The 24,084-nt window shown below is 42.3% G+C and overlaps 1 protein-coding gene across 1 annotated transcript in view; it reads right to left on the minus strand.

Moving 5' to 3' along the window:
* ino80 (INO80 complex ATPase subunit) overlaps positions 1 to 24,084 on the minus strand; it is a 35,905-nt gene that overhangs the window by 9,060 nt on the left and 2,761 nt on the right. The window contains exons 5-27 of the mRNA XM_053337340.1: positions 23,927 to 24,073; positions 23,709 to 23,829; positions 23,343 to 23,548; positions 23,175 to 23,228; positions 22,832 to 23,035; positions 22,449 to 22,653; positions 22,095 to 22,162; positions 21,792 to 22,013; positions 21,367 to 21,447; positions 20,843 to 20,938; positions 19,880 to 19,939; positions 19,593 to 19,735; positions 18,692 to 18,776; positions 18,435 to 18,552; positions 18,166 to 18,251; positions 16,078 to 16,245; positions 15,749 to 15,876; positions 15,407 to 15,474; positions 15,146 to 15,239; positions 14,742 to 14,958; positions 12,252 to 12,392; positions 11,414 to 11,639; positions 3,154 to 3,281 (exon numbers count right to left, since the gene is read on the minus strand). Coding sequence (XP_053193315.1) covers positions 3,154 to 3,281; positions 11,414 to 11,639; positions 12,252 to 12,392; positions 14,742 to 14,958; positions 15,146 to 15,239; positions 15,407 to 15,474; positions 15,749 to 15,876; positions 16,078 to 16,245; positions 18,166 to 18,251; positions 18,435 to 18,552; positions 18,692 to 18,776; positions 19,593 to 19,735; positions 19,880 to 19,939; positions 20,843 to 20,938; positions 21,367 to 21,447; positions 21,792 to 22,013; positions 22,095 to 22,162; positions 22,449 to 22,653; positions 22,832 to 23,035; positions 23,175 to 23,228; positions 23,343 to 23,548; positions 23,709 to 23,829; positions 23,927 to 24,073 — 3,066 coding nt within the window. The remainder of the gene's footprint in view (positions 1 to 3,153; positions 3,282 to 11,413; positions 11,640 to 12,251; positions 12,393 to 14,741; positions 14,959 to 15,145; positions 15,240 to 15,406; positions 15,475 to 15,748; positions 15,877 to 16,077; positions 16,246 to 18,165; positions 18,252 to 18,434; positions 18,553 to 18,691; positions 18,777 to 19,592; positions 19,736 to 19,879; positions 19,940 to 20,842; positions 20,939 to 21,366; positions 21,448 to 21,791; positions 22,014 to 22,094; positions 22,163 to 22,448; positions 22,654 to 22,831; positions 23,036 to 23,174; positions 23,229 to 23,342; positions 23,549 to 23,708; positions 23,830 to 23,926; positions 24,074 to 24,084) is intronic.

A 24,084-nucleotide genomic window follows, 5' to 3' on the forward strand; every position in this document is an offset into this window, starting at 1 on the left:
AAGAAGATCACCTGAGATCTCTCACACTCACTCAGCTTGTTGAGACCTGCCTGGTCCTACGATGCAATACTGCATCCTACATTATGAACTTTCTCCAACAGTGCTGCCACACTGAGATCTCTACCTCAACAGCTGGCAATTTTCTTTTTTCTTTATTGCACGAGTTTGTGTTAATCATCACTCACACTGTTATATTTCTGCATTTACTCACAGATTTTGTAATATTTTCCACTGCTAATGTTATAAATCAAGGTGAACCTTTTACTGGACAAAACGTTTATCTTATTCAACCAACTTTCAGCAGCTAATTATGAATCATATTTAGTAAGAAAACTTTTTATGGGTGTGATTTCTTAGTGAGCTAAAGTAATGTATGGGAAGAGGACAGAAATCTGTTTAAAAGCCACGGTGATGTTTCCTGTTTCCTGTCTAATTTTTCTTTCTCAGCTCCAAACTACATTTGTACTCTTCGGAGTTGGCACGTTGATGTTGCCGAAAAGCAACGGGCAGTCAGGTTGTTCTTAACTTCCCAAACAATAACAAGTCCCCTTCAGTCGAGAAAAAAAAGAACTCTCAGAAGTACACGAATACATTGTGTATTTATTGCAGTTCTTAACTGGGAACACACTGTGCAAGGTCACGGTCTGTTCCCAACTGCGGTGCTTACTACTACAAGAAAAGAACATCAAGTAGAGGGACTGTAAATACTTTCTTAACCAGCTAACAGCAAAGACTGCCAACGTTGTAACAGAAGTCTGAGTTGGAATTCAACTTCGACTGCTTCAAGTGCCATGATACATCGAGTACCAACATGCTCAAAATGTGCTATATAATCCATCCATCAGAGTCGAAAAATTAATGACTGTAATAAATAAAACTCCACTGCTCACGATTGCTATAATATTAAAAGTCCACGCAAAATTAGCTTTTTGCTTGTTAGTTCAAGTTGGATGTTTGAGCTCTGATGTATGTGCAGACTATTAAATGAGCTTGATTTATGATATCACAAGTAGTTTAGAGCCTGTTGTGTTGCAGTATACGACTTACACAAGTGTGATTTGGAAATTTGAAGCCTCCAGTGTACAAACATTGAAAAGAGACTTTTCAGTGAAGTAGGAGACATCTTGTGTCCAGAGGCAAAGGGAGCAAATGTTATTTTAAGGATTTTAATTGATCATTTTTCCAAAACCAAAAAAAACCATAAGAGACACAAATTATTATTCAAAGTACAGTGTTTTATACACATCTTAAAAACATGTCTGAGTGTGGCTTTTCATTCACTTCTACTTTATTTACAATCACAGTGTGGCGGAAACTTATAATAAAACACTTGGTATGCATCAAATTCAAAATCTCAAATCTCAAATTGAAGTCATGCTTTGTATTGAGTAATGGGTCACTTTATCCCACAGTATGTTGGTTAATAATGAAAAAGAGGAACTGACAGGCAAATTAAGCCACAGTTGTATATCTGTAATCTAAACTCCTTCATACAATCTTCTCTTGATTTCTGGCTGCCTCACCAAAGACTCAGTGCGGGCATTCCTGCCAACTCTAAGCCACAGACTTGCAATTTCAGTAAAGTACCATCTAAGCAGCCACAAACACGCAACTCATGCAGCGGGGCAGTGTCTTGGCGGTCCCGATCTGATCTCGGCCACTGCCACAGAAAGCCAACAATGTTATTTTTCTTCAGGCCACCCGGATCTCAACAATCCATCACCCAACTGTGTGATGTCACCAAGAGAACCGGCAGCCGACTGGCGACGAAAACAATGACGCTAATGACACAGATTAGCATCAGCCTCTCCTTCACTCTTTCTCTGGGTTTCATGTTCAGGAAATCAATTCCATCTGCAAAAATTTCATCCCTGTACCAATGAGAAAGATAATACGATGAAGGAAAACTGAGGCCAGATTGGGCGAGTCTATGATTTCAATCGTTTTACCCATTAGTAGAGGAGATGCTGTCACAGCCAGCGGTAACTGTATGAGGTCACTTATAAACACGCACTTCTGCGATACACATGGCACTGCTGTGTGAGTATTCACGCCACTGCTGTTTTTTGTATGGCCTCTGACACAAGGCATTCCCAGTGTTTCCAGACACACAGGAAGACAGCGCTTAACCACCTGGGTGGGTCCATCTGCCATCAAAAGATTTGGCTGTGGAAATGGCACAGCGCTGTGTGAACGGGGAAGGAATTCCCAGTGACATCATGCCAGAGGCTTTTGGCTCCATAGTGATGTTTGTAACAAATATGGAGGCAACAATAGAGTATTGCACGGAGGCTGTCGGCACATGATTGCCGGCAGAATGGCTTTGTAACATTGTTTTTCTAAAGAGAGCGAGGTGACGCAGATTTTATTTAGACTTCAACTCTAAATTGCTGCTGACATTGAAATACATTATAGCTAGCCAAGAAGCTAAACATAGATAAAGTGTCTCTGACTTGGGTGTAATGGTTTTCTGCAGTATGAACTTCACAGTTCTTGTTATAAATTACTTAAATTATATGATGATACAGCTGCACTGACTCAGTGCCCAAACAAGCAGCTTAGAGCATTTATCCTGTAAAGATAAGAATAAAAAGACTCCCATTGGTGTTCACCATCGTCTGCTAAAACAACCTGGCTCTTCTCATTTCTGGCTCAGAGTGGAAAAACAAGTTTTATGCTAATCTTTCTGTTCTTGTTCCCATCTTTCCCCCTCTGTCCTTTCAACCACCTTTGTCTTCGATTTTCTGCTGAATTTCTTTCTCCTCTAACCCCAAGGGTTAACCCCTTGCCACTCCCACCTCCTCCTCTCCCTCTCTCCCCCTCCATCTCTCCTCTCTCCTTCTAGTCTTCCCTCCCATCTGGCTGCTTCCCCTGCAGATGAGACCCTGCTAATTAGCCCTGACCTGTTAATTAGCTGTCTAATGAATGCACTAACGAGGGACAGGCAGACTGATTAGAGGTACTGGAGAGGTACTTCACGGGTGGAAACCTACCAGTTAAACAACTGGCGTGTAACCACTGAGATATATGTAACTAACAGATTAAAGTTGTGTTTTCAAGAAGGATCAGGATTTAATAACATGAATGGGAATGTTAACAAAGTGTGTGCGTGTGTGCGTGTGCGCGTGTGCGTGTGCGTGTGTGTGTTTATACCTCGAGCAGGTCTATCATGCGAGTCATTTGGGAGTAGATGAGGACTCTGTGTCCCTGGGCCTTTAGACGACTCAACAGGATATCCAAGGTGTGGAGTTTGCCACTTTCCGTGATCAGGCTCTCCTTATCTGAGAGAGAGAGGAAGACAAAGAGTAAAAACCCAAACTAAGTAGACAGATGGAGATCAATTATTCACCCATTTCACGCAGTCAGTATACAAATTAAAAATATTTAGTTTGTAGGTTGTATCCAAATATGTAAGCTCACAGGATAATGACTTTTTCACATGTGAAGACAATAATGAAAGCCTTTTCTTTGGACTAGCAGCCCACTCTATTCAGAGGTTATAAACTCTTCACTAATCAATATAAGTCTTCGATAAGACTCCATAGTCTCTAGGATAACGGATAAGCTCAGAGATCAATCCTCCTAAATCTGTCCCTGAACGGGTGATTGTTTAAAAAAAGCATGTGTCCTTATTGACTGGACAGCTGATGAGAGCAGAGAGAGAGAGAGAGAGAATGAACAGGAGAGGGGGAGAACAAGACACAGAAAGTGTGAGAAAAAGTGATTTACGTAATGGCACAAAAGATGAACAAACAGGCCTGCCAGTTGGTCTTGGTCACGTTACTGGCACATCAGGTACTCTGTGGCCCTCTCATGATTGACTGCATGAAGCAAATGGGGAGCAATCTGACCCTGGGTCCGCTGTTCAAGTGCTTCTCTCCACATCCAGCTGATGAGGAATTAACGTCATCTGGCACAATGGCAGAATGAGAAAAGGGCTGGGGCTGCCATCGACCCAGTGACAGACACACTATGGTGTTTGACCAAAGGGTCGTGACCCTGAGTGGGGGAACCTAAGGCCAGGTCCAGGGTCAGGTGACAGGGTCGGACCACGGTTACAAGAGAGTCCCTATGGGAGAGTTGAGCTGTCTTGCACTCGAGTTGGGACACTTGTTTCCAAGGCCTTTTGTACAGCGAAAACCTGGACTTATAAATATTTCCAAGTCTTATTTCCTTGCTTTGTCAAAGTAATGTAACCAACTGCGTTAAAATCACACTCCAATAATCCAAAACACAAGATCAGAAACTTTAAACTGAGGCTGTAATAACACACACATACAACAGCGTCCTACTGCAATATCTGTAAAACCCTGATATGAAATCATTTCTGGAAGCACTAAAGAATGACTCCATAATCCAACAAAATCAACTAGATCCTTCTTGACTTTTAAACCAGTAGCACTTCATGCTAATGAGTACTCAGGCTGAACCCTGACCTGTGACCCTCTTGTATAAGCCCCCCAAAAAAAGGTCAGGCCCTGCCGAGGTGTTAAAGAGGAACTAATAGAAGAGAAGAACAGGGAAAACACTCTGGGGAGGTATTGGAGAGGTCACTGTGGAGTGGTGTCAGCCTGCCAGATACATTTGGTCCTGGTCACACGCAGGCTGAGATGTCCCTGTCGCCAAGTGTTGACAGGGTGGGTTCAGAGTTTGATGTTGTATTTCACTTTTCCCCTCCAGATAATTGTTATATCTCGGGAAGAATATCAATGTTTTCCTCATTTTACTGTTCCGGTTATGAAATGTGACCAGGATAAATTGGACTAATTCTCTGAAATTGGCAGAGAAAAATGGTAGAAGTTCACTAAAAGGATGGAAAGAAGGGAAGAGGGATGTAAGGTGATAGTAGAAGATACTGATAATACACTCAAAGCAAGAGACTGTGAAGTAAATCTGAAGCAGACCAGCGCACCCCCAAGCCTCGAAACATACAAACACTGTATCCCTATAATTGCCATTGGCGTCGAAAAAGTGGATGGATCGAAAAGTAAAAAGGAAGAGAGAGTGAAACACGCAGAGGATTAGACGTAGACAGGAAAGAAAAAAAGCAAAAAAAAGGTCCAGACAGAGGGGGACAGGCGGAGACTGAAGGGGGTCTGTGGTGGCTCCGGCTTCAGCGAGGCGGTATTAGCCTGGTGGCGGCGGCGGTGATGTTGTGGTTTAGATCAGACGCAGGCCTCCTCACCACAGGTGCCAGTCTAACCATGGAGCTACTCAGTCAAGGGCACCAACCAGTGCTTCTGGCCACACTGCCAACCCACCCAGATGCTAACCACTGCTGGGCAAAGTTGCAAATGCTCTTATAAAAAGGCAATATTGCTCAACCCCTGCCACCAATCTGTTTCTGTTTAGCAGATTATAGTTAAGCCTCCAGTCTCCGATGTCATGCTTGAGGATGGGTTAAAGCCCCCATCTGAAGATTTTTGCACCCAACAGGCCTAAATGACGCAAGTATTTAAACGAATTTTCGGGAGGCATAATCCACATATCCACAAAATCTGAAAAAATCCCATATTAAGTGGATGACTACCACATTTTGCTCTTTTTGTTGTGAGAGGCACCAATATATCCGAGGCTCAGTGGCGAGAGCATTACCTGTACAAAAGAGATGCTGAATAATCAAAAGATAAGCAGAGAAACAGATGTGAGACAGAAATGACGAGATAGCTTGCAAGAAAAAAAAGAAAAAAAAAAAGCACATATCCAAACTCCCTAAAGCCCAACGATGTGGCTTACACAGAGAGAGAGAGGTGGCCGAGTTCAAAACATTCAGTGCAGCATACAGAAAATCCCTATTTCTGAATATCTCTGCCATACCCTATAAAGCTGAGCCAAGAAAATGAATAATTGCGATTTGGGAGGGCTTCGGTGGTCTGTCTCATTCCAACATAACACTTATGGCTTACATTATAAGCTACATGTGGCTGCTGTGAAATGCATGACCACTGGGTCCTAAACATGAGCAAACTGGATGCAGTAACATGACTTATGAAGGCCTCAGAGGATTAAAAATGGGTATGTCTATACATCTAACTCATGTGGCGCTTTAACCCTCACATACTGTTCATATTCTGACCCGTCACAGTATTTCCTCATCATTAGTCTTTATACCAAACTTTTGAACCACAAGTCATTCATAAAGACATCATCAGTCATAAATAAACATGATTAATCCTTAATAAAGCTTTCAGTAAGCAGAGTGTTTATTTTTTAAATTTGTATGTGGAAAAACTGTATAAAAAACATTATATTATGGTCCAATTTCAACAAATAATATTAAATGTGAAGAATGAACACATTTTGAATGATGATATTTGAATTTTTTTAGATAAATATGAGGCAGACACACTACAAAAATAATTTTTAAAAAGGTGAAATATTTCCTTCTTTGTATATAATGGGTCGCATTAGGGAAAGTCATAACATTTCAGACTAAAGAAAAATTCAAAAGAGTATTTTTACAGCTCTCAGTCAAATTTGACCCTGAACATTATGTAAGGGTTAAATCACCAATACATTTATGATTAACTGGCTAAGGGCATTATACAAAAGGATACATGCAAAATAGACATTTGGATTAAAATACAGTGAAATGGACACAAAACAACTTTGTAATTGTGGACTGACAAGGACTGCATTAAAGACCACACCCCAAAACACAAGCAAATCCCATGTGGTGTCACACCACTCTGTCGTTGCTATGGATACACATATCAAGCTTCACCACCTGCCCTGCCCCCCTTTCACAGCACCCACCCGCCTCGATCCAATCCAGTCTAACAGCGGTATTCAACCAGCCAGCCAGCCCTCCCCATCTCCTCCTATCCTTACCTCCTGCTGGCAGATTAGGCTATACTCCCCTGTCTCCCCTCTCTCCCACATCCACTGCACCCTCCAGCTCCCTCTCCATCCATCCCTCCTTTACTACTAAAAACTCTCCCTCCTGCTCCCTCCATACACACACCCTTTTTCTCCCTCCCCCTACTGTCTGTCCCCTGACGGTGTAATCCAATCCCTGTAGGGCCAGAGCCAGGGGCCTGACACGGTCCTGACCCAATTAGAGGCCTGCTGCCAGCTAATTAACCCCGGCCCAGCCCTGGTGCCTGGCGCCTGATACTCCCAAACCAACTACAGCGCTAATTTCATTAATACGCCACTACAATCTTCTGCCCCGTCCTGTCCCCCCTTCCCCTCTGCTGCTGAAACCGAGCGCGGAACCGCCCTCAACGGGGAGGGAAGCTGGGCCAGATGCGATCGAACAGAAAAGGGAATGAAGAAGAGCGAGATAGCAGACTGGAGGAAAAAAAAAATCAAAAGCTGATGAAGGAAGATGGATGGATGGTTATGTGAGAAAGAGAGACAGATGGGGGGCCACAGAACAGGTCGAATCAGCGATCGAACTGAGCGCCGGCCCCTCACTGTATAATGATACATTACACTGTGCAATCAATAAGTCAATGGGCAACACTTGTTCAGCACTGCTGATGATGGAAATATTAGCCCGACACTACTTTGCTTCTCCTGCATGTATTGACAAAATCCGACTTAAACTTAATTTCCTCGCCGTGACAGCATCAGGATCGCTAAGAGCCAGATGCCAGCAGGAGGTTTTGGAAGCTGGGAGCGAGAACGCTGACAGAAAAACCGAAGATTGAAGCTTTATGTTGGGGCCTGCTGAGATTTTACAGATGATTCCCCCCCCAAAGTCTGGCTGCATCCACAATGCAGTATCTCTGCAGTATCTGGAGCTCTGGATAATAGCCAAATGGCAAAAATGCTTCAGCTCTCCCCTGAGAGCCCAAAAATGTGTCTGCGTGACTATGTGTGGCAGAGCGTGAGTGATGGACTGTGTGTATGTGTGTATATATAGGAACATGTTTGCGCATACATCACCGTCTCCCCTCAAACATGCAAGGAGAGCACTTTCTCTCGCTTCTCCCAGCAGTCGTTAGACAGGGGAAGAGACAGACAGTCTGATGAGGACTCTTGAGTTTCGCAGGGGGAACTCACCGCACCACCGCGGCCCACTATGAACTCTGTCATTAAGATAGATTACTGTTAGTTACCCTTGGCCAGTGGTGACTCGACATACACCGCAGATGAAAGGTAGCTGGCTAGAGACAGAGAGGGGCTAGATATTACGTGGCTTCCATGATGTTCCCAGACCTAATCATCATGTGGCTAATGTCTCCCCCTTCAGTCAACTTTGTGATTCGGGAGTTTTCTTAAAGCATCAGTGAAACACTCCTTCTTCTGGACACATTAATAGCCATAAATTAGACAAGGAAATCAAAACATCTACGTCCCTTTACACACTTGGCTGGATGCTTTGCTTTGTTTTTTTTTTCTCGGCTGGAAAAAAAAAAGCTGAATTCCGCAGACGGTTGCCTGTGCCAGTTTAATGTAGATTGAGAGGGGCAGAGTCAGACGGTGATGTGGTGAGGCTGGCCGTCTGTGTTGTTTTGTGCCTGTCTATCAGAGGGGCCGGGGGAAGCTTCCTGCCATTTTGCTGGAGAGCAGAGTTTCTTTGAAGGGACAGGAAGGCAGAACTGCATTTCCCACAGCCTGATGTGGGCTGCTGGGCCAGACCAGACTGGCCTCTCTCTCTCTCTCTCTCTCTCTCTGATAGTCTGATTGATACACAGACACACACATATACACAAACACACACACACACATACATTCAAATACAGTCATTAAGAAACAAGACGCACACCACACATACATAAATACATTCTCTTTTACCTCTAGTTACATCTTTTCACGGTTTCCTCACATACACACACCCACACATAGACACACACACACACACACACGCCTGCCGCAGTGGGTTCCCAACTCACAATAAAGCCAGAAAAAGAGTCAGAGTCGCCGCTGTAGTGAGAAGGCCGTCATTTTGTGGAGTGGCTCCTTCTAATTACTGTAAGCGACACGGGGGCCACACAGACACTGAGGATGGTTATTTTCGTGTCACACTGGAATGTTCTCCAAAATAATCCTCCAGCACGCAAGTTTGAAACTATTCTTTTCAGACTGATTTTTAACTTGAACAAAAACCTCGGTATGAAATCTTTCCTGTTTGAATACAAAGCGACCAAAATGTAACTTTATGAGAAATTTCCGGAGTGCGACAGAGAGATGTGACCGCAGAGCTGCGGCAATTTAGCAAACAAACAAGACTGGAATGTCTCCCTAATTACAGGCAAAACCTCGTCTCTCACCGCGTCCTGGTGGCTCAGTCAGTTCCCTTTCTGATACTACCCTGTGTGCATCTCGCTTTCTCTGTGATCACTACTTCAAAACACTTGATTGTTGCTGACATTGCACTCTGATCCCTGGAGCGTGAGCGTGACTTTTCTTTTGTGATGGGAACCACATCGTCAACAATATTAAATGTTATCAACGTGGAATAATAAGAGTAGATGGCAAATTTTGAATGAAAAATGTCTATTCTTTAACATCACAATGACATCAATAACAAAAAAATCTGAGGCCCAATACGCTCATGCCTCAATTGTTTTTTCCTCCTCCATGGCCTGATTCCTAATAAACCCTCTGATTAGATTCCTCCGTCGATATCAGTGGGCAGCCGTACTCACGCCATGGTGCTCAAAACAAACAGTTATTCAGCTCTGCCATTTGTTCTAAAGGTGTGGGGCTGGGAGCGCAGAGGAGAGGGAGGGTGGGAAACTTCAGCTGGGCTACTGTACATATCTGGGCCTTGATGTGGCAACAATGTGTTCAGCGGAGGACGGGTGCCGGAGTGTTGGGTCACTTCCTTCCTACAGAGGCTGAGAAAGAAGTGGGAGAGCAGACCGGCTGAGGGGCCAAAGCCAGATACTGATTTCAGATCAGCTTACGGTGCTGTCTGTCAGTGGGAGAGATTGAGTCCAAGCTTGCCCTCGGTCTGTGTGCGAGGGAATGCAACGCCGGCGAGCGTGGGAGAGTGTGAGGGGAGAGGTGAGAGACACCTCAGGCCCCGTGTGAGTGCTGTGCAGTTCCCTGAATGGCTTCGATGGTACACACACACACACACACACACACACACACACACACACACACACACACACACACACACACACACACACACAGACGGACCATCTATTAGTGTTACCTAACTAAGCACTTGAACAATGAGCAGTAGCTAAACTTCCTCGCTTTGTCTGCCTCCGTATAACTTCACAAGAGCTTTCAGACTGTTCTCACACAGACACACAAATACTTGTTTTGTTTCTCACTTTTACACAAACACACTCAAGCACATGCATTCACGAAGAATCAACATGGCAACCTTGAGAGAGTGTCTATGTGATTTAAAGAACTGTATGTTCTGTTTATGGATATTGTTTACTAAAAGAGGGGGTAGTAAATGAATACTAATCAATTAATCAAAGTCATAGTGTCCTTAAATACTAAAAACTGCAACATAATGCACTGCAGGCTTATCAACAACAAGTATACACACATGTTCATTTTCTGTGCCAAGAAACCTGTTGTCACACAAAGTAAAAAGAGAGCAGTCATCATAATCCATGACAGAGACAGTTTATCAGAGGTAGAGAGGGCTGAGCGGGTCAGTGAGAAGGGAAGTGTTGTCTGTAAAACTGTAATGGCCTCTCTCACCCTGGACATCCATCAGTCAACTGAATCCTGGCAGTGAATCGGCTCCCACTCTGCTCCAGCTGACCCTTAAACTCAACGAGCCAAGCTCTTTTGATAAAGTGCTTGTGAGCACACGTACACCCACGAAGGCACAATCACGTATTCACACCTTAAACACAAATCTCTGGTATGAAAGTGAACTTGTGCAGGAGAACTTTATCTCAGCCTTTCCACTTAGATTGTGATTCAGCCTGACAGACAGACAGAGATGGAAGAGGGCGACGTGCCCGGCTCTGCCCCTCTGACCCTGGGTTAGCCTATGCGGATTCTCCCACGGGCCCTTAGACATGTTCAGTACATGTAAAAACAAGTCTTTAACAATGAACATTTAAACTGAACTGACTGTACTGAATCATCATTGTCAGTGATTGGAATGTAGTTTTTAGCAGTCGTGATGCATGATGGGACATGGTACATTACCTTCCTCAGTAAAAACATAATGTGATAGCTCTATCATAAATAGCTGGCTGCTGATGCTTGTATAGGCCTAGTTTAGTAGTGAACTGAATCTAACAGCTTTAATCAGCAACAGACTGAACATAACACTAAACTGCAGTGCCAAATGACACATTAGGCAGTTTATTTATATAGCGCATAAATTACATAAATCTGAAAGCCATATTAGATTTTTTTCATTTATGGTGACAAAAGCCACAAGGAAAGCTCAAAAACACACATAAACCTCATTTCAAAGTATAGCAATAGCGAAAAGCGAACATGAGCGCGCACACACACACACACAAGCCCTTACCAGGTATTCGAATGTACGACCATCCATGGCGAGGGGAGAGGGCCATCACACCCCCAGGGCATTGTGGGTAGAAGGCATTGGCTCTTGTGCGCCAGTCTGAGGCAAGATCAGGGTTGCCGTAGAGGAAACACTGTTTAAAGACAGCTCCCCCTCCGCTGCGTGTCACCCGCCACTCGTACTCGGCACTGCGGTCGTCACAATAACGCTCCATGGGAACTGCCGTCACCTAGGAAACCGAAAAAATTTTAAAAGGCTTTTTTACACAAACAAAAGATAAGGAGGAGGAGCAGTTTAGGATAACATGTTAGATGAATGTTGATGAGGGTTTTTTTTTAATTAGGAAATACATTTTTGAGCCATTCATTCTATTAATTCCACAAAAGCTGACATTTTTATACTGTGGAGGATGAAGTCTCTGCATGAAGCCTGGGGTCAGTGAATCAGCAGGTTTTGTGTATTTATGTGTGTATAAGAGGAAGGTAAAAGGAAGCTGAAGAACTGCTGGACAACCAGTTATTTGAAAAGCGAGAAGCCCTTCTTTTAGAGGCTCTATTTGTTTTAAATGTGGCTGAAAGTCACTGCGGTTACCCCCCCCCCTCCCCCCCCACTACCCAACCCCCCCACCACACACACAGTAACACATATTTCACAGATAAGAGTTGCTTCATTGTTGCAACCCTACAAAAGGCAATGTGCTTCCCTCTTCCCTTTCCACGACCACCCAGGTGCTGGTCTGTCTTACACAGGCCAGGACACACACACACGCACACGCACACACACACACACACACACACACACACACACACACACACACACACACACACACACACAGACATACCCTGGGTGTGGCGGTGAGGAGGAACTTGGGTGGCAGTGTGGGCTGGCAGGGCCGCAGCGTGGAGGTGGCAGAATTTCTACTGTGGATGGTTGCATCTGTGTGTCCCATCATGCCGGGTCTGAGGGCTGTGAAAACCAGATCCTGAAGGACACAAAAATGCACAGACATTAAAAAGACATTCTTGTGTTTTTATTAAGCCCAAAACAAAAACCGAGTGGTAAGATGTGTTCAGTTTTTTGTTATTTCAAAAACATCACGATTGCAATTATACCTCCTGCAGGAAAAAGAGGTGGACAAACCAAAACCTACAGGAGGTACTGAGTGCAGCGTTCATGGTTTTTAGAAAACAGCTCTGCATATTAACGTTTCAGTGGCTATATGCTTAAAATGTTATGTAACATTTTAGCTAGATGCTTAAAATGTTATGTAAAATGTATGATTACTGGAGCATATAGGATTTGAATGCTGTAAGTCACCGGATAAACTGGATCTCCCATCATGTACCGTAATCGTTTCTGCAAAGAACTTTTTGGACGAGACTCAGTGTGGAATAAATACTTCAATTTTTAAGCAAAAGATCAACACTGATAAGATTTTGATGAATAATGCAGCACTGGGACATGGTAACGGAAAATATTAATATGATGTTTTGTTGCTGTGTCTGTACTGAAATGTTGGATACACAGTGCCATCTACAGGCAGAGTGTAAAAAAGACAACTCCACCACTGGTCAGCAGATACTCATGTCTCTCTATTATTGGGTTTGATGGGCTCTAACCTTTACAACGGCAATGCACCAGTGATTAGGAATGAGAACATTTAAAAAAATAAAACATTGAACTAAATAAATGGATGGATATAGATAAATAAGAGGATACAATATATATATACATACATACATACATACATACATACATACAGTAACTATAATCTTGGTAAAAATGTTGAAATCAAAATTTCAGCTTCCACAACATATGGCTTCTAGAACAGGAGCAAACAGGGTGGGGGGAGCTGAAAACAATACTGACCACACTGTCAAAAACACCAGCCAGAGAGAGATGAGCCAAGTGGAGGGGAGAGGCGCTATGTGCCAGCAACACACAGATTCAAAAGAAAAATGAGGTGTGGAAAGGAACTGGCATTAACTGGGGGAGTAATTTTCTAGAAGCTCAAGTGGGAGTCTGGGGTCAGCCTAGTCATACACAACACATATTAGTTCTCCAGGTGTCTGTAAGTTTCTCTCGCTTTCTGTCTCATACTTGGACTTCTCATATTTTCTGCTCTTTTGTTCCTTAAGCCACTCGGAGGGGGGAACCTAACACCATGGGCTGTCTCCTGACTCAGTGTGATGAGGCCAGGAATTATCCTGATGGCATTTTTTTTCTCCTATTGAGTAGCTTCCACCCGACAAGTTAAATTAGAATTTGTGGAACATGATAATGTGATGCATATCTGCGAATCGGTAACCTTTTGCTGGGTAATAGATCTGAGTAGAATGACTAAAACACTCAAGCAGCAGTAGAGTATCATCAGGCTGCTGCTGTTCATTTTTCTTCACATGGCTTAGACTGCATATTTGAACCAGCATCAATTCGCTAACAATCAAGTCTCCATTATGCCAAATAATACAAAAATAAGTAGAAATACTGTTTGTGCTATTTCAATGTAACCCTATTAGTCTGAGCTGCAGATTCCTGCACATATGAAAACGTTTGAGTTCACCCTCTGAGATACATACCTTAACTGACAATACACACGGCCAAGCTGGACAAATAGTGGGTGGACTAAAAAATAAATCAAAATGTACCACTCATTTCTGGTGTTTCACGAAAGCCAGAAAGGAGAAGTGATTCCAAAAACCTCTGTTTGTTTAATCCACATAAACTCCAACTGTCATTACAAATGTGAACCATCATTACAGCCTATGGAGTGCTGAAAGCATCTTGGCCAAAAACTGTGCCTTTGAGGATTGCTGCTTCACTGTGCAAGACTTTTAAAACAAATACAAATGAGAGGAAGGGGGGGTTCAATAATGATGTGACAGAGTTGGTGTGACTTGACATAATTTGCAGAAATAGAAGTGAAATAGAAGTGTTAAATGATAGTGTAGTGTGTCTTCCCAGAACTTCCCTCTCCAGTAAAGTGGACACAGGCCCTGGAGACATACAGAGGGAGGTACTCGGACAGTGTTTCTGGGTCAGAGGGTTACGAGGAGGGGGGGGGGGGATTAAGTTCCACACTGGATCCCGTAGGAGGGTGAGGAAGCCTGGGGCAGAGAGCATGCTGTGTGGTCAAACACTGACTGATGCTCTGGGGACAATTTCAGCATTGTCAGAAGCACATGCCTCCTTGCTGCAGTTTCACCATTACTATCTGTTGCACGCCCACAAGTACTGGAGATGGCTACTTAAGAGCTTCTTGCACGTACTGTACATCTCAGTCTGTGTGTGTGTGTGTGTATGTGTGTGTGTGTGTCTGTATCTTTCCTACCTGTAGGACAGGGCTAGTGTGTGTGTTGGGGAAGGCAGTGGGTCTGTTCAACCACAGAATCAGATCCTTGCGAGACAGACATCTGCTCCTGGGCCGTAACCTCCCCGTGTCCCCCTCCCCTTCTCTGTCTTCCTCCTGCCCTTCTTCTTCGAGGCCAAACAGGCGTTGACAGTGGAGCCGATATGCAGCTTTCAGGGACAGAAAAAGGGCTAACCATCTGTAAACGGGGAAAGGAAAGGAAAAAATAATCATATGAATCCTTCATAAAGAATTCTGCAATGTAAACTTGGCCACTATCAATTCTTTAACTGCCCTTTCTCTACAGTGAGAACAGAGTACAGAGTCAGCTAGGGTATAACACCCACGAAAACAAAGAGAGTAACGGATCTGAAGATGAAACCCACCTGACTAAGGTGCCTTGTAGCATGAGATTGGACATCTCGGCTGGTGACACATCGATGAAGCGCAGGAAGGAGAAACAACTTCCTTTGTCATCACCTGGAACAATAAGTATAGGAGAATAAACCGAGGCAGAAAGAAAAGCTAAATATCAGTTGGTAATGATGGAGACGTTAACGTAGGAAGAGAGAAACTGAGATTTGAATGTCAAATGAAAGACTCTCAGATTCTCAGATTCTCAGAATAGGGAAACTAAATGTGCTCACCTTTCCTGTGGAACAGAGACTGCTGGATGTGATTTGGAGAGAAGGGGGACAACAGCACTTGAAGTAATCTATGGAGAGAGGCTGGGTTAAATCGCTGGACATGTACAAAAGACAATCCGATCCCAGTCAGACCCACAAAATGTGTTAATAGCTATACATGGGATAATAGCTTTTGGTGAGTGAAACTACCAAATAAATTAATGTCCACAAGAACAAAGGTTTACTGGGAAAAAAGTAATTTCACATTATCAAAACAATACTTGTAGGAATTTTGACAGTGCTGTTTTACTTGGATGTGTATGATTTTGTGTGCAGATAGAGCATCTGTGTGGTGTGACTTACTTGTTCTTGGCCTGGTTGTGTGTGAGGCCATGACGGTAGAGGAACTTAGACATGATGTAGGGCTTGAGGGACATGTGGAAAGGAGAGCGTGTCTCCTGGCGCTCAAACAAGTCGGGGTGATTACACACCTACACACAGATGGTGTAGTTAGGAAATAAGCAAACTAACCAGCATTACTCATATTTGTTATAGGACTGTCAAACCAAACATCTTGATTTTTGTTCCCATCAATAAAAATGCAGTGTAAATGTAGTGACAGGATAATCAAAACTAATAAACGCTTCACTCATCTAGTAATATTTTATTCTATTCTCTATTTTAGGTCCTACCTTCCTGAACTGCATGACCAGGTTCATGAGGGAGGATGTGGTGGTGTGGGACTGCTGGGCCGTTCCCATGGAGGACTGAAGCAGATCCTCAATAGAGATCTTGTTTCTAAGAGCCTGGTAGAGCAACCTCTGCCGGGATGTCAGCTGGCAGTAGGTCAGGATCTCGATCTGCAGAGGAAAAGAACAGCAAGTGTGCATAAAACCGAACTCATAAAACGCCTACCCTAACCATCATCTTGTTTCTCCTGGATGGGTAAATATGAGAAAAAAGAGATTAACTGTGAAATTCCTGTATGCACAGCTTGAGTTCGGATCCCCACCAAATTTACTTTTTCCTTTCTTCCAAAGCATATGATTCACATAATTCTCATACTCATTAAACCATTCAGTGACACCTCATGTATTGATTTGCAGTGATCCTTTCTTCTAAGATGAAAAGTGGACACAAACCATGCCCCCCATAGCATAACAGAGCCACCAGATCCCCTCAATGTAAGGGTTAAGCATTCAGACCTGTACAAGTTTTAATTTATCATCCGCCTGTATATATATACACACACACAGTTTAAAAGACGGTTGACATACGTAACATGAGCCTACAGTGAGAACAAAAATATTTCGTTTCTCAATTTAGCATTACTATGATGTTATGCCTCCTTTAGGTCACATACAGTGTTTACACATGGGCTATGGGACCATGAGCATAAATTTATGGGTTCAGACTTCATACCCTGCTTGACCAATATTCTTTAAAACACACATCCAAATCTGTGGTTTTTATCTAGTGTCATGTTTTGATGAAAGCAGGGAAACTGCAACAACAACAACAAACCATAAAACTCGACCATGAACCATGAGTGAACTTCACCAGTCACCGTTGGCTTTCAGTATGCTGACAAAACAAGAGAACAGAAGAGGAAGTGGGCTGGCAGAACTGCATGTGGGTACGAACTAGGAGAGTGAAAAAGACAGATGTGGGGGAGTGGTGAACTCTGCCATTCCTCTGACTCTCACTGTGTTTCGAGACTCCCACAGCGTATGAGTGAGTATGTGTGTACCGGGTGTGACAGCAAGAGACCCTGAGTCCAACATCTGTCAAGAGGATCTGCCAGCACAAGCATCACTCACAGGCTTATTATAACACTTTAGGTGTCAGTGAGCTCTACAGGGAGACAGATGGAGGAAGGGTGCAGGTTTAACCAGAAAAGAAAAGAAGTACGGCTATATAATATTGACATTATTATATGATATTGCATTTTTATTATTTATTTATTTATCTAAACTTTGTTTATTGTCTTTTCATACAAAGCAAAAACATTGTACAAAACTTACAGTCCCTTCACATACAGTATATTAATGGTAATATCACTTAATAATAGAAGAAAAATAAATGAATATAATATATATTTAAATTAAATAAAGAATTAAAGATAGAAAATAATAAATAATTATTTTTAGAACTGTACATGAGCTTATACATTTAGACTATCTTTAAAATCTCACCCAATATAATTCATTTTAATGTTCACATATTAGTGTAGACATTTCTTAAAGACCCCCTCATTGAAAAACCCAGAATTGATAAATAAATATTCATTTCAAAGGTTTAACTGCTTGATAAAAGATGTCGCCTCCTTCACTTTAAAAAACCCACTCTCAGTATGTGTGCACTGGTTGCTTCAAGTTTCCACATCACACTTAGTGTAGGTTGCATACTCCTATGGCCACCCCTAAAACTCTTTTTAAAAATTCACTTTAATGAGTACAGAGAAACTTTCTTCCCTCTGCAGATGATGTGAAAGCAGCCTTCCAGTTTAAAACTTTGCATACACATCATTCTGCAAAGTGAAGCTCAAACTTCAAACTGAAGGAACAATAAGCAAAACTGATTTTTGAGAGGAGAGGGATTTAAAAGTTTTAATGGTGCAACCTGATTTAGTAAATCTGTAGTTTAAAACTGCCTAGCAATTTATAAGAACCAAGGAAGGACTCTTTATGCACAACAATAGTGATGAATAAAGCAGGTGCAACCAATCCTGGACGAGAAACTTAGTTTGAGCAATCACAGAAAGTAAAGTTCTGTCATACCTTGTCTGAAAGCTCGTTTTCCACGTCCTTCTTTATCCTGCGCAACATGAAAGGCTTTAGGATCATATGCAGTCTGGAAAGTTGGTCTGAAACACAAACATCGAACAATTGTGTTTTACATATCACACGCAACAGTGAGCACAAATGTTGGCACACAAACAATATTTCCTCACGAGTGAGCTGAAAAATACTGTATGTTGTTGGCTCAAAGAGTAGGAAAAACGTAGCTGTGGAACATTTTTTCTTCAGGAGCTAAGAGTCATACTCACTCTCATCGATGGCAGACTTGTTTTCAGCATGGCTCTCAATGTCCTTGGAAAACCACTCATTGAACTCTTCATGGGAATCAAACAATGTAGGCATGATGAAGTGGAGCAGGGCCCAGAGCTGAGAGACAATAATAACATACAGTTGTCAACGGTTCTTACACAAACCGCATGTACATACATACATACAGACAGACATACGGACAGACCGACTGACAGACACACACACACACACGGACACACACACACACACAACTCACCTCAGCCATCGTGTTTTGAATGGGCGTCCCAGTGAGCAGCAGTCTGTTTCGACACTGGAACTGAAGGAGGATTTTCCACCGGACACTAAAAACATTAAGGGAAATGGTGACTGGAGATAAAGTGTAAAAATGATGAGTTTATTATTTGTATTTAATACTTGCCATACTACAATCACACCAATGACTTGTTTCAAGATAAGTCTTTGAGAACATTGTGTGACAAAATTTGTACATTTTGGCTAGTGTCCATGAAATGACGTATACTTGTGTTGTTGGACAGATGAACAATTATAGTTTCCCACAGTTTTTCACACTTTTTGTTTCAAAGAACGTTATCTCTGTTCTGCACGTATGCAGTTAATTACAAACTCTGTTTCTGATGGCAATTTCACAAATCATAATTTACCAAATGTATTTAAAAGATACGTTGCTGTTCCAAACTTCCAGCAGCTAACAGGGTATATCTGTGTTACTAGTACAGTATAAAGACATCAACTTGTAAAGACTTGAAAACTAATTGATATCAAAAAATTAGGTTTTTATTGGATAGTTTGTAAAACAGAATAAAGCCAAATTAATATAGAAAAGTCTTTTGAATGGTGTTTTCATCTGCTGAAACTAGTGGTTGAATCAGGAGTAGGAAAAATGCTATTATCAATCTACAAAACATGAGGGAAAATACAAAACTAGTACACTGGAGTCCATTCATTGTGAGGGTGCTGCCACATGCAAATTCACCACTAATATCCTCTACACTCTGGATAAGTATCAACATAACTGACAAGTATAATAAATCTGTAAATACTGTGAAGCATTGCCTGTTAACATTTTAACACATGGCAACTCTGCGATGTGTTTGGGAATCAAGAACTACACAAAATGAGCGGAGTTAACACTTTACCTGGTACTGCTTTTCAGTGCCTGGGCCTCATCCAGAACCATGTACTGCCATTTGACCCTCTGGAAGTACTTGACGTCCTGGACCACGAGCTGGTAGCTTGTGATTACCACGTGGAATGGTGCATTTTGAGTGTAAAGGGTTTTCTAAACGTGTACACAAATGGCAAGAGAGAAAGAATTACAGACTAGAAGAAGAAAAGAACTGAGAGAAAAACATTTACTGACAACACAACACAACACACTGCCACATTTGTGACAATGTATCATCAGCTTCATTTCTCTCCTTACCTGGCTCCAAAATTTCCTAATAACTTTGCGATCGTGAGGGTTTCCCCAGTATGGCAACACCTGATGGACAAAACAGTAAAGTTAAAAACAAGTAGGAAAAAGTGTCTCTATCCAGAAAAATCAATAATATCGATGTCAGCACTTGTATGAATCAATTTCCCCTGATCTACGTTCAAACTCAGCTCTTCCAAATCGCTTACGTTCATGCCGAGCTACACTGATGTTCCCAGAGAAAATATTTAGGCACAGCATCATGTATAAATCACTGCTTCAGTTCAAAAGCTGTTGATGTAGTGTGTGATGTGAAATGTTTTACACATCATTACATCTATCAACACCAGCTGTTATTCCATTGTTTTCAGTCAGTCTTGCTTTGAGTGTGCAGGAAGCTTATCTTCAAATTGTGTAATAAGGTCTTTTCACACTTCATTAGCAAAACAGACTGGAATTGATTTTTGTTTTAAACTAGCTGAGAAAGTGGGCATACTTGAGTGCTGACCACAACATGGAGTTAAGCATATTATACTGTGCATGAGTGCATCTGTGTGCATTGAAGCATGACTAATGTGTTTGATAAATGGTGTTTAGCTTACAACAGCCTGTCAAATGTTGATTAAAAGCATGCAAAAAGATTTTTCCAAAGCCCCGCAGACACACGCACAAGTAGGAACAATTTTGTTCTTACGTTTTTAAACCAGGCAATGCTACAACTATCCTAATACAATACTGCCCTCTAATGAGCAGTTCTAAAAATGTTTGCATCTCTGAGCACTTTATCCTGAGTGTGTTTGCTTTCTATTGTTTCTCAGCATTTCTCACAAAAGCCACTCAGCACTGGGTTTATTAGAGCAGTGAAAAAGACTCCAGTAAACAGTAGAAATGAGGACGCCAGTATTCCTGCATACGTGTTTTTCACAGGTGTTTCCGCTGACGTGCTCACTCAGTAACGTCATGGATCCTCACCTTGAATTTGGGCACAAAGCGGGTGAACTCCTGGTGCCAGTTGTTGAGCGTGGATGCGGGAGAGATGATCAGGAATGGACCCCAGATGTTGTCTCTCTGTGCAGGGAGACAGAAAAGAGAAAACACGGTCAGCCGCAACAACAGGTGGTCTTTGTGTGAGCACCCAATAACAGGAAGATCTGGAGGAACACAGCATGCATCTTCCTGTCAGCGATACTTCAACACTGAAATGCTCCCATTTCCCCTGATTTCTACTTTCGCTCCCTTTGGAATGATGAGAGAAAGAGAGATCTAAAGAGCGGGCAAATCAGCTTTTCATAACAATGAAATAAGTCATATGACTCATTCAATGAAATATTCCAACACCTGCAAAGAGCCAGAAACTAGGGACTCTTTTAAAGGATGCAGGTGCACAAAGAATTTGGGGGTTAGATGTTTTCCTTTGTCAGAAACAACAGCAAAGACAATTGGATATTCCACAAAGCTTTTTGGAAGTGAAACCCATTGGCCCAGTGCTCTCTCACCTCTGCTAGGTGGGCCAACAGGGCAATACTCTGGACTGTCTTCCCAAGTCCCATCTCATCTGCCAGGATTCCATTGATTCCCTACAGAAAGGAGAGAGAAACACAAAGAGGAAATAAAAATCAGTCAATGTATATAAATAAGAAAATAATATGGAATCACTTGAATGCCAAAAAAACACTCTGAAATAACTGTAAAACTATAAGAAACTCCAGGGAGTTGTAATACCATGACATAAGTGTAGCCTGACTAAAACATTAGCACTGAAACTCTTTTAGCACTTCAAACTTGCCACAAAATAAACAGATGCAATTTTTATATTTAAACATCAAACAACTATGAGAAACATTAAGGGTTACAGATTTTTTTTTTAAATTCCCCCCAGGAAGCTCGATGGACCCTTCATTTCAGAGATGGACAGTGGTACCTGTTCATAGAGGTTGGCGAGCCAGTTCATGCCTTTGAGTTGGTAACCCTTGAGCTTGCCGTTGAAGATGGTGGGCTGAGGAATGTCTTCGCCTGCGTGTATGGATGGGTTGGAAAGGCTGTAGCTCTCTCCAAATCCGGAGATGGCGCCTGAGAACGACGCAACAGCTGCATGGAGAGATGCACTGCGGCTGTCCTTTGCCTCCTCGTCAAACATTCGCGTCTGTAGGGAGAGATTTGGTAGTTAGACTGGGGCAGTTTGTCTGTATATGGAAGTGCAATCAGACCTGAATTATATACTTACTCTTTCTTGATGAATCTTGTAGGCTTCTTTAGCGTTCCTCAAGGCCTGGGACTTGTAGTATTCACTATCTGAAATCGTATCATCATATACATCATATACAGTCAGTTTGTGCATAAAACCATAGAATCCAGTTCAACATCACCCTACACGTAAAGGAAAATTTGCAAGAAACACTGGAATTCTAAAAGAAAATACTGCTTTACTACTACTTTAATAATTACTATCAGAAAATTAATTATAAATAATCGTCATTACCAATCCCTAAAAGTGACTCAGTGGGTAGAGCCATACAACTTTCACTAATTAACTGGCTCTGCTCCAGTTACAGAATAAACTTGAATGAGCGGTTCATACCATACTCCTCCTGTCCCATATTGACCATAACGCCTCCTCCGATGTCAATTTGTCTCTGCGCCCCAGAGTCTTCAAGCTTTTTCAGAATTTCCTCCTGAGCTGCGTCTCCCCCTGGACCCCCTTTGGTGGCTTTACCGCTCATGAAATGAGCATACAGCTCTGTCTGGGTGATGAGGAAATTCAGTTTACGCTGCTGACGTTTGGCCTGCAAGAGACAAAGACAAAAAAATGCTTAATATCACTGCTACAGATGGTTAATATAGCCTACATTCCAACCATTCTAAAACCTGTGTTTTCATGTATCGTGGCATGAAAATATTGCTCGAGAAAAATGTGCGGCTAAATGAGGTGGCTCCAAAGACAACACCTTCCTCTCTACTTACTTCTCTCATCTCCTCGTCCAGTTTACGTTGTTCCAGGGCTTCCTTCTCTGCCCTCTTCCTGTGCTCCTTCTCCACTTTGTCATATTTCTTCCAGTAAAGCATCATCTCCTTGGTGAGCCGGCGAGCCCGAGGTAACGTCTCTTTACAGTTCTTCTGGGCTTGGATAGCTGCACGTCGGACTTCTCGCATGCATTGGTGAGCCAACTGGAAAAAAAAAACAAAACCAGCTGAAATGTTGTACTGGAGCTTCAATTTAGTCTTTCATAATCAAGAAATAAAGAGTTAGTTTCAAGCATCAGCAGAAAGTTTTGACACAATTAAACACCATGGTACTGTGACTTACCTTTTTAGCATTGGTCAAGACAAGGTTCTTAGCAGAGGTCTTCTGCTTAAAAGTCTGCAAAATAAGTATAAATAGGACAGTTGAGACTAATAAGCCTTGGAAAAATGGTACAGAACACTTAAAAACAATAATCATTTTTGACCTCTTTCTCGGTCCATGCGTACTAACCTTGGGGATCTCCTTTTTGGCGATGGTGAGCCACACTTTGCGTCTCCGTGCATTCAGTTGCTCAACGGTAAGATGTTTCTTCTTCACCATGGGCAGCGGAGCATCGTGGGAAAACTTTGCGAAGATCTTAGTGACATAAGGCCGCCCCTCGTCCAGAAAATCTCCCTCTCCCCGTTTCTTTTTCTTCTTCACTTTTTTCAGTTTGGCTAAGAGATAAACAAATTAATAATAACAAATGATAGATAACACATGTTTAATCTTGCCAGCTATTCCAGTAATTACCCAATTATTTTGCTTTGCTGCACTTACATGATCATGACTGCAAAAGATTCCTGATAAATGTTGATGTTTTTTTTTTGTCTTTACCTTTGAACTTTTTCTCATCTTTGATTTTCTTCTTCTTTGGGCCCAGTAGATGGCGCTGTTGTTCATAGAAGGAATCATGAGTGGAGAGGAGTCCAGTGCTGTAAAACTGGTACTGGTGAAGCTGTAGAAGAGACAGACAAAAATAAATCAGACAAAAATACATCAGGAGGATTTTCTATATCATTAAGTGCTGTATTTAACTCTGTGTGCATGTGTACCTCGCGGTCACTGTGGAATTTGCTCTGATGCTGCCTGGTGTAGCGGTGTAGTCTTAGCATGTCATGCAGCTCCTCCCGGGACAAACTGAAGTCGGAGTCATCGGAGTCCGTGTCCGAATCTGTGGTGTCGTCACTCAACAGGATACTCTGCATGAGAC

The sequence above is a fragment of the Scomber japonicus genome, chromosome 17 (assembly GCF_027409825.1).
Source record: "Scomber japonicus isolate fScoJap1 chromosome 17, fScoJap1.pri, whole genome shotgun sequence".
NCBI lineage: Eukaryota > Metazoa > Chordata > Actinopteri > Scombriformes > Scombridae > Scomber > Scomber japonicus.